This window comes from Carcharodon carcharias, chromosome 2 (assembly GCF_017639515.1).
Source record: "Carcharodon carcharias isolate sCarCar2 chromosome 2, sCarCar2.pri, whole genome shotgun sequence".
Taxonomy (NCBI): domain Eukaryota; kingdom Metazoa; phylum Chordata; class Chondrichthyes; order Lamniformes; family Lamnidae; genus Carcharodon; species Carcharodon carcharias.
Window position 1 is genome coordinate 13913123 of NC_054468.1, and position 16755 is coordinate 13929877.

The 16755-nt window shown below is 42.3% G+C and overlaps 1 protein-coding gene across 1 annotated transcript; it reads right to left on the reverse strand.

Moving 5' to 3' along the window:
- Positions 1-2265: 2265 nt before the first annotated feature.
- LOC121269142 (extracellular calcium-sensing receptor-like) lies at positions 2266-16052 on the reverse strand. Its single transcript, XM_041173643.1, has 5 exons — positions 15768-16052; positions 12796-13629; positions 12416-12643; positions 3480-3603; positions 2266-3179 (listed from the first exon to the last, which is right to left on the reverse strand). Exons 1-5 carry the CDS (start codon positions 16023-16025, stop codon positions 2266-2268), a joined length of 2358 nt encoding a protein of 785 aa, XP_041029577.1. The 5' UTR covers positions 16026-16052.
- Positions 16053-16755: the final 703 nt, after the last annotated feature.

Below are 16755 nucleotides of genomic sequence, written 5' to 3' on the forward strand. Positions count from 1 at the left end.
ACTTTATCGAACGCATTTTCAATGTCCATTTTAACAACTTCAGCTATACGACCTTTAAAATTATCCTACGTTACCTCATCAGAGAAACCAAGCCAATAACTCAAAAACGATTTGATATTGTCAAACCAGTGCTGATCTTCGTCGTCCATCTTATAATTTTCCAAATCGCAATTAATTTTGTTCTCGATTCTTTTTCCTCAAAGTGTCTGCACCAACAATGTAACCTTGCTTTGCCTGTGGTTTTCGGGTTTAACCCTATCCCTGCTTTAACCAAGGATGTAACATTAACAATCTTCAGATTTCTAGCACTGCCAGATACAATTGGAAAAATTGTATTCACAGCCCCCACTATTTCAACCCTTACTTTCTTCAGGAGCCTCGGATTTATCACAATGCCACACATTTAAGAACCTCCTCTTTATCTATTTTTCCAGCATCGTAACAAATCTCCTTTTAAACCAAATTGGCACAATCGCCTTTTCTATTGAAGACAGATGCAAAATATTCATTTGCACGTCAGCCATGCCTTCTACTTCCACAAGAAGATCTCATTCTTTGTGCCTACTGCACTCTTCCTTTGACTAGCCTTTTGCTATTTATATATTTTGAAAGGACGCTTCTGTTCTCTTCTGTATTAGCCACTAGTTTATTCTCATACTCACTCCCTTTGCCCTCATTTCATTTTAGAATCCTCTGTACTTGACTCTCGATTGTATTATGAAACTTACATGCGTCATAAATCTATTTTTCTGCCTCATGTTGATTCTCTCTGTCTTTTGCCAGCCAGTGAGATCGAAATGTCGACGTCCTCCCTCCTCTCATCGCCGCACATCCCCCCTCCACCCACCCCGTCCCATAAGCACACACACTTTGGGAATGTATGTGTTCGATACCCAGTCAAATTCATCCTGCAGACCGTCAGTTGCTCCATTCCTACATTGCTGATCCATGTTTGATTCCAATCCATCGGGGACCAAGCAATTTTCAACTTATTAAGGTTAACCCTTCCCCCTATATGTTTATGGTTTACTGTCCTTGTCCACCTCAGAGCTATTTTAAAGCTCTTGATATTATGATCACTGTTTCCCTAGGGGTATATATAATACGTATACCTGATTTTCAGAAGTATCTAATTCTTGTAACACAAGGAAATTACAGCTCAAGATTTGGCAGAAACTAACAACCAATAAGTAGCAAGCATAAATTAAAATTTACCAGATATTCAAGGAAAGATCCTCCAACAAGCAGTGACATGCAAAATATACAATGCCAGTCCCTCGAATGCCACATGATCTATGTAAGTGTGTCACACTGGTAAATGGTAAATCCAATAATGCACTGAAAATATATAGATTTTGCACTTATGCTGCACCTTTCACTATCCCAGGATGTCCTGCAGATTTTACAACCAATGAAGTGCAGCTCCTGTTCTAATCTAGGATACCTGGCAGGCAAGTTGCAGAACATGTTTTAGAAACCAAAATAGAGAAGCGTTTCCTCGGTACTGCCTTACTACATCAGCCTACTTTGTTGCGTTCAGCTCTTAAAGCGGTTATTCATTCGCAACTTTCTGACTGAACTGACAGTGCTACTCACTCAGCCACCGCTGATAACCGAATGCTACCTCACTCTAATCACTCCAGATTAATGCTGAACAGCGAAATTTGAGCTAACGAAGAAATCTTAAGTCTCTCTGAGAATGCAAAAAATTAATACTGATCTACAAAAAAAATCGTTGATGATTTAAAGACATGTCCTGGTTTTCAATTCCACGCAAACCAATGTTCTGCCTTCCTGGATAGAAATTAAACGGAAGCGAAACAACATTCTTAAAAGAGGCAGAATTATTTTTTCAGTACATTACATTCATTTCTAAAATTTAAATCAATTTTTCCATCAAGGCCTTGTGAGTTTAGCATAGAAAAAGGAATGCTTTGTCCTATTCTGCCTCCATCTGTGATTGTCACCCATCCCTTCTCTATCCAGCTTCCCACGCTTCCTCCACTGACGCTATCCCAAGCATTTCCGACTTTGAAAGAACGAGCGACGTATATTTAAAAAGTGATAACTGAGTTTAATACATGCATCCGCAACGTTAAGAATCGATTTTACATTAGTTCAGAGCAAAATTTCCACATTTTACAAGCACTGTGCAGTTTATTCTAATGTTGAGATTCGTAGCAGAAAAATGACGATTAACAGCATTTACTTCAAGTGAAGAGATTCGCTTCACCGCGACTGCATTACAAAGCTCTGGGGGAATAATTAAAGATCATTGGAAGCCATTTTATCCATCATATGCTTCTTTGTATTCCTTTCTTTTCTCAGTAGGATAATATGACATTTGGGGGCAAAAATACAGAAAAGGAGTCCAAAACTGGATGCCAAAATCGCAAACACTTCCACAGCTACAGTGTATTTACCAGGGGAGCTGATATATGCTGGAATGAAAGTTATCCATACAGCACAGAAGATAATCATGCTAAAGGTGATGTGTTTAGCTTCATTGAAATTGTTTGGAAGTTGTCGAGCTAGAAAAGCAACCACAAAACACACACAAGACAGAAATCCAATATAACCGAGGACACAATAAAAGGCTATTGGCGAGCCTACATTACATTCAAAAACAATTATTTCCTTAAAATATTCGCCGTTCTTTAGAGGGTAAGGAGGTGATAATCTTAGCCAAAGCGTGCATATTAAACATTGCACCAATGTAAGTACACAAACAGATAGACGCTGTTGAACAGGTCCAAACCACCTCATCATGTTATTCTTCGGAAGGAGTGCATTAAATGCCATCACCACAACAACTGTTTTACTTAAAACGCAAGAAATACAAAGAACAAAAATGATACCAAATGTTGTGTGACGCAATATACAAGACCAGATGGAAGGTTCTCCAATGAATGTAATTGAGCACAGAAAACACAGAAATAATGCAAAAAGAAGCAGAAAACTTAACTCCGAGTTGTTAGCTTTAACAATAGGAGTGTCTCTGTGAACATAAAACAAAGCAAATACACCGAACGTTAGGGAAGCTCCGAGCAATGCCAGTGTCAACAAAATAATCCCCATCAGATGGCCAAAAGAAAGAAACTCAATTTCCTTCAATATGCATTCGTCTCGTTGCTTGTTGGACCGGTATTCCCATGGGCATTTCATGCAATCTGGAGAATCTAAAAGAAAGGACACAAAATACATAGGAAAGAGAAAGTGGTAAAAAAAAACCTACAGTGCTGTGTTTATACTAAATAATGCAGTGATTAAAAAGTTCAGCAGTAATTATCCCAGCTCCTACTTTGTTAGTAACACAACAAATTGAACAAGGATTTGTGTAATGTTTGCTTTTCAATGAAAACTTCGAAGCTTTCTTTAAAATGCTCCTTCCCGCGTTTTCTTTCTTTTCGAAATCAGAGGAAATCAGTTCTCACCAAGCACAAAGCGAGCACATCCGACTCGCCCTTGTTGGCTCGTACCTGTGATGTTGCTAATTTCACCATCAGCGCATCTTATGCAGTCAAAGCAGCAAAGGGGTTGTCCTTTCCTTGTTGCTTTCCTCGTTCCATGGGGGCAGGTTTCGGAGCAAACCGCTCTTGGAACCTTATGATAAAGCAGAGGAAGTCCTTCTTTATTCATTCTGTGATGTTTCAAAGTTAACCCCATTATTTAAGAATATGGATCAGTCATGATCCCACTGAGTGGCACAGCAGGCCAGATGGGCTGAACGGCCTACTCTGACATGGATATTCTGCTATTAATACTGTGCCGGTCAATACAAGCTACATCGGCTGCTGCGACTATGTTGTTCCCTTTATCTGGATTTTCAACAGAAAATATCACCAGTGTCAACGAGAAATCAGAAAATTATAAACTTGTTAGTTTAACATCTGTTGCGCAGAAGTTACTGGAGCCTATAATTAATAACAGAGAGATAGGACACTTAGAGAAATTTGAGCTGCTTAGAGACCCCCCCATTGTGCATTTGTAGAGAGTAGGTCATCTGTAATAAGCCTAATTGAAACTTTTGAAGAATTAAAGTCGAGGACAGGGAAATGAAATAATCGAAAATAACCTCATGGAATTTTAAACTTTATGACTAGAGCACTGGAATATAAAGGGGAGGACGCTTTTCAATAAGCATAAAAGCCATTGTTACACCACATCTGGAATGATGTATTCAGCTCTGACACTGCACTTTAGAAAGGGGAAATTGGACTTAGAAAGGGTGCAGCCCAGACCCAACAGAATGTTACCAAAGCTGCGTGATTAGATTATGAGGAGAGACTACATGAACTGAGATTGAATTCCCTGCAATATAGAAGTTTAAGGCGAATTTGATTATAGTTTTGGGGTGCTTTAAAGGAATTGTTAGGGAAACTTTTCTGCTCATAAGCTAGTATAAGACATTAATTCAATTCCCACCTCGGCACTAAGGAGATTATATCTAATTACTAAACCTATCCTAGCCAAGGGTGTTAACAGATATGGATCAGTCATGACCCCACTGAATGGCACAGCAGGCAAGATGGGCAGAATGGCCTACTCTTGCACTGATGTTCTGCAATTAAAACTGTGCTGGCGAATGCAAATTATACCGGCTGCTGCGACTATATTGTTCCTCTTACCTAGATTTTCAACAGCAAATATCACCAACATCACGAGGAATAAAGTTGCCCATTCGTGAAGCAATCACAGTGAAAATGTGAAACTATGCCTGAAAGATCTTTACTTTTTCATGACATAAATGGAATTGTCAATTTAACTTTCTTAGAACTTCACCTTACCCACAGGATAGCAAATATACATGACTGGAGATGTGGAATGTCAGTTGGCACCCACTGGAGAAGCTATCTGTCTGTGGATTTTGGAACGAAATAACAACTGGTTCAGTTGCGTCAATGCGCTAGGGGCAAGTTCCACAACACTTGCTGACAAGCCTGGAATACATATACTACCACTTGCTAACATCCCAGTCTTATCAAAAAACTGACTGAAAGTTGTTCAATATCATTTGAGAAGATTGTAAGGAAGAAAACAAAGTGAATATTTTGCCATAACACTCATTGAGGGCTTCTGACATTTGTGGTTTGTTTATAGATTAAAGAAATTTTTAAAAAAAATAATGTTCCAAGTCGATAGCGATACAATTGCCAAGCATCGCAATAAATTGAACAGCAACAAAATGAAAGAGGAAAACTTGTGCGATTGAGATTTTTTTCACAAGGTGTAAAATGCGTATTTATCTGCAAGCATACCAGGAGCAATCTGTGCATTGTAGATGACACTTGTCACTCACAGTAATGTCTGACCAAGATCGTTGATCTGCAGTTACAACTATCAATGACTTTGCCTATATTTTCCAATGAGTTTTGTCAGTCCAATGGTTGCAATTGCGGTGCACATTCTGACCAATGTTGGCTCTGCTGATCAAATTTTGAAGTCTCTCTTCCAATTCTATCAGCATCTCGTGTACACAAAATTATATTTATTAACTGATCAAGGGCATTGGTAAGTGAAGTGTTCCTTCCTGACAATGCACTTGTATCGATTGTGTTATTCAAGTGCGTTGCCATATCCCAGAATCGTTCGCAGAAAGGTATTAGCTAAACTGCATATAAATTTGCAATTGGTTGCCGATTGCCTAATATAGATTCAGTGTTACTTTCCTGTCTTTACATTCAATGCGCCAAGCATTTAAGCAATTTGTGATCTTTTCCTCCTGTACTTTGATCGTTATTTGCATTCTTCAACCTCCCTGCTCCTCTTCTAAATTTTACAAAATTAAGCAGATGATTATACCATTTAATATATGTTTTGACCAGGGGGGTTAGGACTTTTGAAAAAAGAAGTGGAACACTCAGCATAAGGAAGACATAAAACAGTGCATAGAAGAACTCGATGAAAAGTTCCTCTGAGAGCCAGTGTGATTATTTATGGGGTCAAAAAAAATACAAACTAAAGGAGGAATGCATCTTCTTTGAAAGATAGAGTTGGTCCCCAAGGGGGAAATCTATGGGTGGAGCCAGAGGACATCGGTAGAGTGTTGAACAAATACTTCACATCCATGTTCACCCAAGAGAATGAGAATGAATGTATGGAACTCGGGGAGAGAGGCTGCGAGGTTCTTGAGCAAATTGATATAGAGAGTGACAAGGTATTAGAGGAGTTGGCAGACTAAACGTGGACAAATCTCCAGGTCCGGATGATTTGTGTCCCAGGCTGCTGAGGGAGACAAGGGAGAAGATCGGAGGGGCTCTGACCCAAATTTTTAATTCCTCTCTGGCCACGGGGGAGGTGCCAGAGGACTGGAGAACAGCTAATGTGGTTCTGCTATTTAAGAAGGGTTGTAGAGATAAGGCAGGGAATGACAGGTCAGTGAGTCTCATGTCAGTGGTAGGGAAACTATTGGAGAAAATTCTGAAGGAGAGAATCTATCTCCACTTGGAGAGGCAAGGTTTGATCAGGGATAGTCAGCATGGCTTTGTCAGAGTGAGGTCATGCCTAACAAATTTGATTGAATGTTTTGAGGAGGTGACCAGGTGTGTAGATGAGGATAGTGCAGCTGATGTTGTTTATATGGATTTCAGCAAAGCCTTCGACAAGGTCCCACATGGGAGACTTATAAAGAAGGCAAATGCACATGGAATACAGGGTAATTTGATAAGGTGGATTCAAAATTGGCTTAGTTGTAGGAGACAGAGGGTGAGGACAGAAGCCAGTGTCCAGTGACGTACCAAAGGGAGGTGTGCTGGGTCCCCATATTATTCGTCATTTATAAAAATGAAATCGGCGACTATGTTGGGGGTAGGATTAGAAATTTGAGGATGACACAAAGATTGGCCGGGTGGTTAACAGCGAGGTTGAGTGTCTTGGGTTACAGGAAGATATAGACGGGATGGTCAAATGGGCAGATAAGTGGCAGATGGAATTTAACCCCAAAAAGTGTGAGGTGATGCACTTTAGAAGTAGTAATTTTACAAGGAAGTATTCAATGAATGGCATGACACCAGGAAGTTCTGAGGAACAATGGGATTTTGGCGTGTGTGTCCGTAAATCTCTGAAGGCAGAGGGGCATGTTAATGGGGTGGTGAAAAAGGCATATGGGGCACTTGCCTTCATCAATCGAGGCATAGATTACAAAAGTAGGGAGGTCAAGGTGGAGTTGTATAGAACCTTGGTGAAGCCACAACTGGAGTACTGTGTGCAGTTCTGGTCACTACATAATAGGAAGGATGTGATTGCACTGGAGGGGGTGGGGTGCAAAGGAGATTCACCAGGATGTTGCCGGGGATGAAACATTTAAGTTACAAAGAGAGGTTGGATAGACTTGGATTGTTTTCGTTGGAGCAGAGAAGACTGAGGGGCGACCTGATCGAGATGTACGAGGTTATGAGGGGCATGAACAGGGTGGATAGGGAGTAACTGTTCCCCTTAGTTGAAGGGTCAGTCACGAGGGGACACAAGTTCAAGGTGAGGGGTAGGAAGTTTAGGGGGGATGTGAGGAACAACCTTTTTACCTAGAGGGTGGTGAAGGTCTGGAATGCACTGCCTGGGAGGGTAGTGGAGGTGGGTTGCCTTACATCCTTTAAAAGTGCATAGATGAGCACTTGGCACATCATAAAATTCAAGGCTATGGGCCAAAGCTGGAAAATGGGATAAGGTGTTTCTCATGTGTCAGTGCAGACTCAATGGGCCAAAGGGTCTCTTCTGCAGTGTGTGATTCTGTGCAAACAACTCAGTTTGGCCTGGCCCCATTTCTAGGAAGTCCTGTGGGTGATTTCTTTGCACAAAGGTTATTTGGGAGGCTGAATCACACTTTTAGCTTTCCAGACTTGTTCAACATTCCAAATAGAAGTCAATTAGGAGATTCTTGACTGTTCTGCCATCTCTGAGCTCCTATTTGTTTCCAATCAACACAGTAGATGCAATTCTTGCTGACCAGTTGACTGACTGACAACAGAAAAGTGCTATCAGTTCAAAGAGGAATCACCATTGATATTATTCTGGGGGGTGAATCCAGAATCGACAATATAAATCACAAACCTTAAATTTAGAAACAGAGGTGGACAATAACCTGGACATCTGAGGCCAGGATTTCACTCGAATGAAGTAATAAAGTTATTGATGAGCAAATGTAACAATATGACCGACAGCCCCACCTTGATGCATTCACCGAAACATTATCCTTTTATAGCTTCCTTCAGATTTGATGTAAATTTAACTCTCTAAACAACAATAGTCTGCTAAAATAGTCTAAGCAAACATGCATATTCATGATAAAAGCAAAAAACTGCAGATGCTGGAAATCCAAAACATAAACAAAAATACCTGGAAAAACTCAGCAGGTCTGACACCATCTGCAGAGAGGAACACAGTTAAAGTTTCGAGTCCGTATGACTCTTCAACAGAACTAAGGAAAAATAGAGAAGAGGTGAAATATAAGCTGTTTTTTTTGGGGGGCGTGTTGGAGGTGGTGGAACAGGTACAGCTGGATAGAGGGCCAGTGAATAGGTGGAGATAACCAAAAGATGTCATAAACAAAAGGACAAAGAGGTGTTGAAGCTGGTGATATTATCCAAGGAATGTGATAATAAAGGTACAGATAGCCCTAGTGGGGGTGGGGTGGGGCGGGGGGAAGAGACTGAAATAGGCTAAAAGGCAGAGATAAAACAATGGATGGAAATACATTTAAAAATAATGGAAATAGATAGGAAAAGAAAAATCTATATAAATTATTGGAAAAAGGAGATTGGAAAGGGGGTGGGGATGGAGGAGAGAGTTCATTAACTAAAATTGTTGAACTCAATATTCAGTCCGGAAGGCTGTAAAGTGCCTAGTCGGAATATGAGGTGCTGTTCCTCCAGTTTGCATTGAGCTTCACTGGAACATTGCAGCAGGCCAAGGACAGACATGTGGGCATGAGAGCAGGGTGGAGTGTTGAAATGGCAAGCGACAGAGAGGTCTGGGTCATGCTTGCAGACAGACTGAAGGTGTTCCGCAAAGCGGTCACGCAGTCTGCGTTTGGTCTCTCCAGTGTAGAGGAAACCACATTGGGAGCAGAGAATGCAGTAGACTAAATTGAGGAAAGTGCAAGTGCAATGCTGCTTCACTTGAGGAGTGTTTGGGCCCTTGGATAGTGAGGAGAGGGGAAGTAAAGGGGCAGGTGCTGCATCTGCTGTGGTTGCATGGGAAGGTGCCGCGGGAGGGGGTTGAGGTGTAGGGAGTGATGGAGGAGTGGACTAGGGTGTCCTGCAGGGAACAGTCCCTGTGGAATGCCGGCAGGGGAGGTGAAGGGAAGATGTGTTTGGTGGTGGCATCATGCTGGAGTTGGCGGAAATGGCAGAGGATGATGCCTTGAATACGGAGGCTGGTGGGGTGATAAATGAGGAGAAGGGGGACCCTTGCATGTTTCTGGGAGGGAGAGGAAGGCGTGAGGGCGGATGCGCGGGAGATGAGCCAGATACGGTTGAGGGCCCTGTCAACCACCATGGGTGGAAAATTTCAGTTAAGGAGGAAGGAAGACATGTCAGAGGAACTGTTTTTGAAAGTGGCATCATCAGAACACTTGCAACGGAGGCGAAGGAACTGAGAGAATGGGATGGAGTCCTTACAGGAAGCGGGGTATGGGGAGCTGTAGTCGAGGGAGCTGTGGGAGTCGGTAGGCTTGTAATGGATATTGGTGGACAGTCTATCACCAGAAATTGAGACAGAGAGGTCAAGGAAGGGAATGGAAGTGTCAGAGATGGACCATGTGAAAATGATAGAGGGGTGGAAATTGGAAGCAACATTAATAAAATCTTTCTAGGTCCAGACTGGAGCATGAAGCAGCACCGAAGCAATCATCGATGTACCGGAGAAATAGTTGTGGGAGGGGGCCAGAGTAGGACTGAAAAGGAATGTTCCACATACCCCATAAGGAGACAGGACTAGCTGGGGCCCATGTGGGTAACCATAGCTACACCTTTTATTTGCAGGAAGTGAGAGGAGTTTAAGGAGAAATTGTTCAGTGTGAAAACAAGTTCAGCCAGACAGAGCGTAGTGGTGGACGGGGATTGTTTGGGCCTCTGTTCGAGGAAGAAGTGGAGAGCGATCAGACCATCCCAGTGGGGGATTGAGGTGTAGAGGGATTGGACATCCATGGTGAAGAGGAGGCGGTTGGGGCCAGGGAACTGGAAATTGTTGATATCATGTAGGATGTCAGAGGAATCATGGATGTAGGTGGGAAGGGACTGGACAGTAAGAGAGAGAATGGGGTCAAGATAACAAGAAATGAGTTTCATGGGGCAAGAAAAGGCTGACACGATCGGTCTGCTGGGACAGTCCTGTTTGTGGATTTTGGGTAGGAGATAGAAGCGGGCTGTCCGTGGTTGGGAGATTATCAGGTTGGAAGCTGTGGGAGGAAGATCCCCGGAGGAGATGAGGTCAGTGACAGTCCTGGAAACAATGGCTTGATGTTCAGAGGTGGGGTCATGGTCCAGGGCGAGGTAGGAGGAAGTGTCTGTGAATTGATATTCAGCCTCTGCGAGGTGAGGTCAGTGCGCCAGACAGCAACAGCACCACCCTTATCAGCGGGTGTGATGACAATGTCAGGGTTGGACCTGAAAGGACAGAGTGCAGCAAGTTCAGAGAGAGACAGGTTAGAGTGGGTGAGAGGTGCAGAGAAATTGAGATGACTGATGTCATGCTGACAGTTCTCAATGAAAAGATCAAGAGAAGGTAAGAGTCCAGGGGGAGGGGTCCAGGTGGAGGGAGAATATTGGAGGTGGGTAAAAGGATCCATTGAATGGGGAGACGACTCCTGCCCAAAGAAGTGAGCAGGGAGATGAAGGCGGTGGAAGAAGAGTTCAGCATCATGCCGAGCCCAAAATTCATTGAGATGAGTGCACAAGGGTATGAAACTAAGTCCTTTGCTGAGCACTGAATGTTCAGCGTCAGAGAGGGGAATGTCAGGGGGCATGGTGAATACACGGCTGGGACTGGGATTGGAAGATGGGATGGGGACAGAGGGACAGGCAGGGTGGCGGGTCCTAGATGGGTGTTGGTGTCGATGAGTTGTTGGAGCTTGCGTTCCTTTGCACCTGAACGAAAGAGACAAAGTTCCTTGTTGGGGTGCTGAATGAGATGAAGAATAAAATGAAACTGGGGGCACAGGCGGCTTAGAAATAGGGTGCAGCAGTGCTGCTGGAGGGAGGGGTTGAGTGTGTTCATATGGCGGCACATGGCACTGAGTGTTGATCTCAGAATGCGATGAGAACAGCAGTCCAAGGAGCATTGTATGTCCCGGAGATACCTGTAATCCTGGGTGGGTTCGAAACATAAGGGATGGAACTTCAGTTGAAATCCACGTGGGGTAAGTCGGAGAAGGAGACAGTCACTGAGGAAGGAAATATGGTTGTGAAAGCGGGTTTTAGTAAACACCTTGTCAAACACCAGGAGAGAAATGGAAAGCAATGAAGGTGAACAAAGCAAAAGAGAGAGACAGAAATCCTGTCAGAGAGAAGAGCAATACTTCTTCAAGGTAGGCATTCCTTGAAGAGAAGTGGCAGTCAATTAAATACTAAGATAAAAGCAAAAAACTACAGATGCTGGAAATCCAAAACAAAAACAAAAATACCTGGAAAAACTCAGCAGGTCTAACAGCATCTGTGGAGAAGTCCCCATGACTCTTCAACAGAACTAAGGAAAAATATAAGGTGAAATATAAGCTGGTTTAAGGGGGTTGGGGGGGGGGGGGGGTGGGACAGGTAGAGCTGGGTAGAGGACCAGTGATAGGCGGAGATAACCAAAAGATGTCATAGACATAAGGACAAAGAGGTGTTGAAGCTGGTTATATTATCTAAGGAACATGATAATAAGGGTACAGATAGCCCTAGTGGGGGTGGGGTGGGGGGAAGGGATCGAAATAGGTTAAAAGGCTGAGATAAAACAATACATTTAAAAATAATGGAAATAGGTGGGAAAAGAAAAATCTCCATAATTTATTGGGAAAAAAGGGGGATCGGAAAGCGGGTGGGGATGGAGGAGAGAGTTCATGATCTAAAATTGTTGAACTCAATATTCAGTCCAGAAGGCTGTAAAGTGCCTAGTCGGAAGATGAGGTGCTGTTCCTCCAGTTTGCGTTGAGCTTCGCTGGAACATTGCAGCAGGCCAAGGACGGTCATGTGGGTATGAGATCAGGGTGGAGTGTTAAAATGGCAAGTGACAGGGAGTTCTGGGTCATGCTTGCGGACAGACCGAGGGTGTTCCGCAAAGCGGTCACCCAGTCTGCGTTTGGTCTCTCCAATGTATTGGGAGCAGCGAATGCATGCTCAGCGCAGGATTTCAAGACTATTAAATTCAGAAAGGGACGCGGCTGCTTTCTTCGATCTTATCTACGCCACTAGGAGCACTGGTGTGTCTTTAGTGTCCCTACCGTAATTTGACCTCCACTCCATACAATTGCTTCGTCCTTTATCACAAATTCTTGGCCAAGAGGAGCTGATCCGTCATAGACCCCGACACCGACAATATCCACGCCGCCAGCCGCAGTCGGCTGCCAGTTTACAATATCATATGTGGCCACTGGATCTCCGTTTTCATCAAAGTGGATATTTTCACCGATCTTGGTAGTGAAATTGACCGTTTTCATGTAATGTAGAAGCTTTAAAATGGGATAGAGAATGGAGAAGTTAACAACACTTTGAAAGAAACTTGAAACATTTCATATCGCCTTTAATTCCGATAAGAATAGAAACCAGCTTATAAATATTCCTATTTTAAATTACCCAACTGTTTAAAATATTGACCGCTTACCTGCCACGGTTGAAAACTTGAGATATTTGCACAATCTTTCTGGGGAAATGGTCCTTTGCCATTTTGACACGACAGCATGTTGTGAAGAGCGTGGGCTATTGCGTACGTAGCTTTATATACATTGTAAGTAACCCTGTACTGCGAAACATCAGTAAATTCATTATGCATTGTCCGCAAAATCTCTCTTCCGGTGCATTCTTTCAGCAGAGGAGATGGCTTTTTATCTGTTGTGTTCTCTGTGCTCATCAGTGTACAGCTGAAGGTTGATTCCCAGAACTCCTTCACTAAAGGATTGCCTGGATACAGAGAAGGATTGACGCCCATGAGAAATTCTCTCAGTCCTGGTATATCTACCTGGCGAATTGCAACTCCGATTGTGCCAGAGACAAAACGTCTGCTTTCTGCCTGAGGTAGGAACTGCGTGGATACCCAAGCCTCGCTTCCTATCCATTGTACACCCGTCACGTTCTGTCGTATAATCTCATTCAATAAAACTGTCATTTCCGCAGGCGCGACGAAGGCCACGATGACTTTGGTGGAAGATTTCTTTATGGCATCTACGATTCTAAGTAACTTGTCCCTGTGGTATGTTCTGTGAATAGACTCGGAGAAAGCAATGCAAACACCTAATTGTTGGACAGCTTCGGTGAAAGCTTGCATCCCAAAGTTACCATAATCATCATTATTTTTAATCGTCCCGATCCATGTCCAGCCAAAGCGCTTTACGAGATGAGCTAACGCTCTTGCCTGGAAATAGTCGCTCGGTATTGTCCTGAAAAATGATGGATATTTCCTCCTGTTACTCAGGCAAGCACAGGTGGAAAAGTAGCTGACCTGTGGAGAATTAAAATGGAAGCATGTGAAACGTTCCTATATCGACTCTGATAATTCCCGCTTTATGCAATATCGAGTGCCCAGCATGCATTCTCCATCTACTTCCAAAAAATTCTGGAAGCATTCAGATCCGGCTACAGCTGTGAGAAGCGCTGGAGTTAGAGAAATCCCTCATGCAGGGTTAAAACTGAAATGATTCCCCCTTCTCCTCTGAAAGGCATCGCTGAGGGCGCCCAGCTTTTTCGGCTTTAGATGTCCAGCGTTTGGAGAAAGTTCAAAGAGGATTTACTAGAATGATGTCAGGGATTTGGGGGTTCAGTTATGTGGATAATGCAGATAGCTGGGACTGTTCTCCACAGAGTCGGGGAAATAAGTTGATATATACACAAATGGGGACATTGAAGGGAAAGTGTAGGGGAGCTGAGTTAACGGATTAGCACTTCCAATAAGCCTTGCACGTGCAATAGGGAATGAACTTCTGCGCCGAATGATTGTGATTCAAGAATCTTCAATATTTTATACATTCCTAATTACATTAATGTAATTTTGGCAGTGTCAATTTAACTAATGCAAGGAACACAACGACTTACATCTAAGGTAATGAGTTTTCTATTGAGTTCTTAGCGACTTTAATTTGTAGGATTCCTTATGTGAGCCGACAATGAACGAGAACAAGATCACGCTAAACGGACGCCTATAGACTAGAGGGAATTAAAAGGAAAAATAAAGCACCTGAAAATCTGATGAGTCTTACACAAGGGGCGGGGAAGGGGGTGGTTGGGAGGAGCTAGTGGACGGAGCACCCGGAACCTGATACTGAGAAACGGAGCAAGTTACCTCCGAAGAGAAAGTAATATCTGATCATTTATCGCTTTATGTGAATGCCCCCCAATTTATTTTTAATATGCATTCAGATATGCAACGAATAACATTGCTGACTCGAATCGTTTAAAATATCTTTAAATGTAAGAAATAAATTCTTAACATGGGAGTACACAGGAGTTTACTGCACAGAGATAGGCCACTCGGCATAACAAATCTACGTAGCTTCAATGCTCCATATGACCCTCCTTCCAGGCTGCATAGGATTACATAGGTCATACCCCGCACAGAAACAGGCTATTCGGCCCAACCAGTCCATGTCGGCGTTCATACTTCACTCGAGTCTTCTCTCAACTATCCTCATCTAAATCAAGCTTCGCAACCGTCTATTCCATTCATCCCCATAGGTTTCTCTATTCCATTCTTCCCCATATGATTCTCTAGGTTCCTCATAAATACGTCTAAACTATTTGCTATAACCACTCCCTTTGGTAACAAGTTCCCTATTCTCACCACTCTTTGCTAAAGAAGTTTCTTCTGAATTATTTATTGGATTTCTTGGTGACTGTCTTATATCAGTGGGGCCTAGTTATGCCCTCCCCCTCAAGGGGAAACATGTATTCACGCTATCCAAACCCTTCATAATTTTAAGTACCTCCATTAGATCACTCCTCAGCCTTATTTTCACCTCACCCTATCAACATGTAATACATTCGATTTTGCCCATGTACTTATCCAGCTTCTCTTGAACTGATCTCTGCTACTCACCTCAAATGTTCCATGTGGTAGTGATTACTATCTACTCACCACTACTTGAGGAAAGAACATTTTCCTTATTGTAATCATTAGTGAGATCTTAAATTTATGATCACTAGTTTTGAATACAAACACAAGTGGAAACACTTTGCTATGTCTACCCTACCAGAGCACTTCATAATCTTAAAGGCCTCAATCAGAACAACTGTTAGTCTTCTCTTTTCTAGCCCCAGTTTCTCTTGATAACATTATAAAGCAATAGTAAATTACATCATTATTGTTAGCAGTTCAAATATATTTATCTGTTTTCATTGCATTTAATCCTAACTTAGACACAAAGCTAATTTACTATCAATATTACTGTATCTCATTGCAGTTATTATTAATATTAGTTAGCACTTAAATGTATTTATATCAAGAAATAATCTCCATGAAATGTTCATGGAATGATGACCATTAGAGTCTAATAATCCAACAATAAATGGAAATAGTCCATTACTTTGACAGTAACCATGGTTTCTGTACCTCTAGCTAGGATCATTGATTAATTTATATCTTACCATAGGAATCCTGAATGGGCCGATTAAGGTGGCCATTGCTACAGACTGTGAGGACCCAGAGTCACCGACAATGGCAGAGACAGTAGAGGACTTTTTGCAAGCTAAATTGGGAGTCGTGTCTTCACCTCTGTTTAGAAAGTCAAAGGTTGATTTCAAAGTAAAAGACGGCATTGTACAAGTATCATAAATCCTGTAACCCAATGTAACATTAGGGAGCAGCCTTGGGTTCTTGTTGATTTCTTCAATGGCGAAAATCATTGTCAGCACAAAGCGAAAAACTCTGTACCAAAAGCTGTAGAAAAATACATTTAGGTGTGGATAAAATAAATCAAGACTTTTTTTTCAATTTCACATATATATTATAATGAATTGATTTTGAAACAGAGCAGTAACTCTCCAAAATCATCTGAATGATTGCTCTTAAAGATCACAGGCAATCAAAAAGTCAGCAAGTGAAGAGGCAACTCAGGAGAGCATATCTCACAGTGTTCTGTTAACTCAACGTTAACACAATTACATGGCTGTTCCTTGATGCGTTTCCCTGCCTCATTGATGTTCTGTAACTACAAAGTGAAAAAAATATTTTTATTCAGAGCTTCCATTTCACTGAGGAGGCTTTAGGCTAATCCACATCCAACAACCTGCTCGGAAAATTCTGCTCATATTTGAACAACTGTGACAAACCGCACTACAGAAGTTGAAACAATCCACAACATTCCAAAACAATCAGCAACATTCTAAATGATGAACCCATAACATTCTAAATCAAATGTTAATTCACCATATCTCTGAAAGTTAGCAGATCCTCTAAAAATAAATTGAGGATCCAGATGCGGATCCGCATCTTCGTCAAAAACTAATCAACTCTTGCTCGAGCCATACCCCTACTGCGTAGCAAGTTTCGTTGAAATCCGTCCATTAGTTTTTGAGATATATTGTTTACAGACAAACAGACTAACAAGCAGGAGTGAAACATTACCTCCGCCCA

What these genes read in the sequence shown, in the direction of transcription:
- LOC121269142 (XM_041173643.1), bottom strand. Translation starts at nt 16,025, where the DNA reads ATGATTTTCGCCATTGAAGAAATCAACAAGAACCCAAGGCTGCTCCCT. An exon ending in CAAGTTTTCAACCGTGGCAG is followed by an intron (nt 12,644 to 12,795) that starts GTAAGCGGTCAA and finishes CCCATTTTAAAG; the next exon opens with CTTCTACATTACATGAAAAC. An exon ending in GGAGTGGAGGTCAAATTACG is followed by an intron (nt 3,604 to 12,415) that starts GTAGGGACACTA and finishes CTTTATCATAAG; the next exon opens with GTTCCAAGAGCGGTTTGCTC.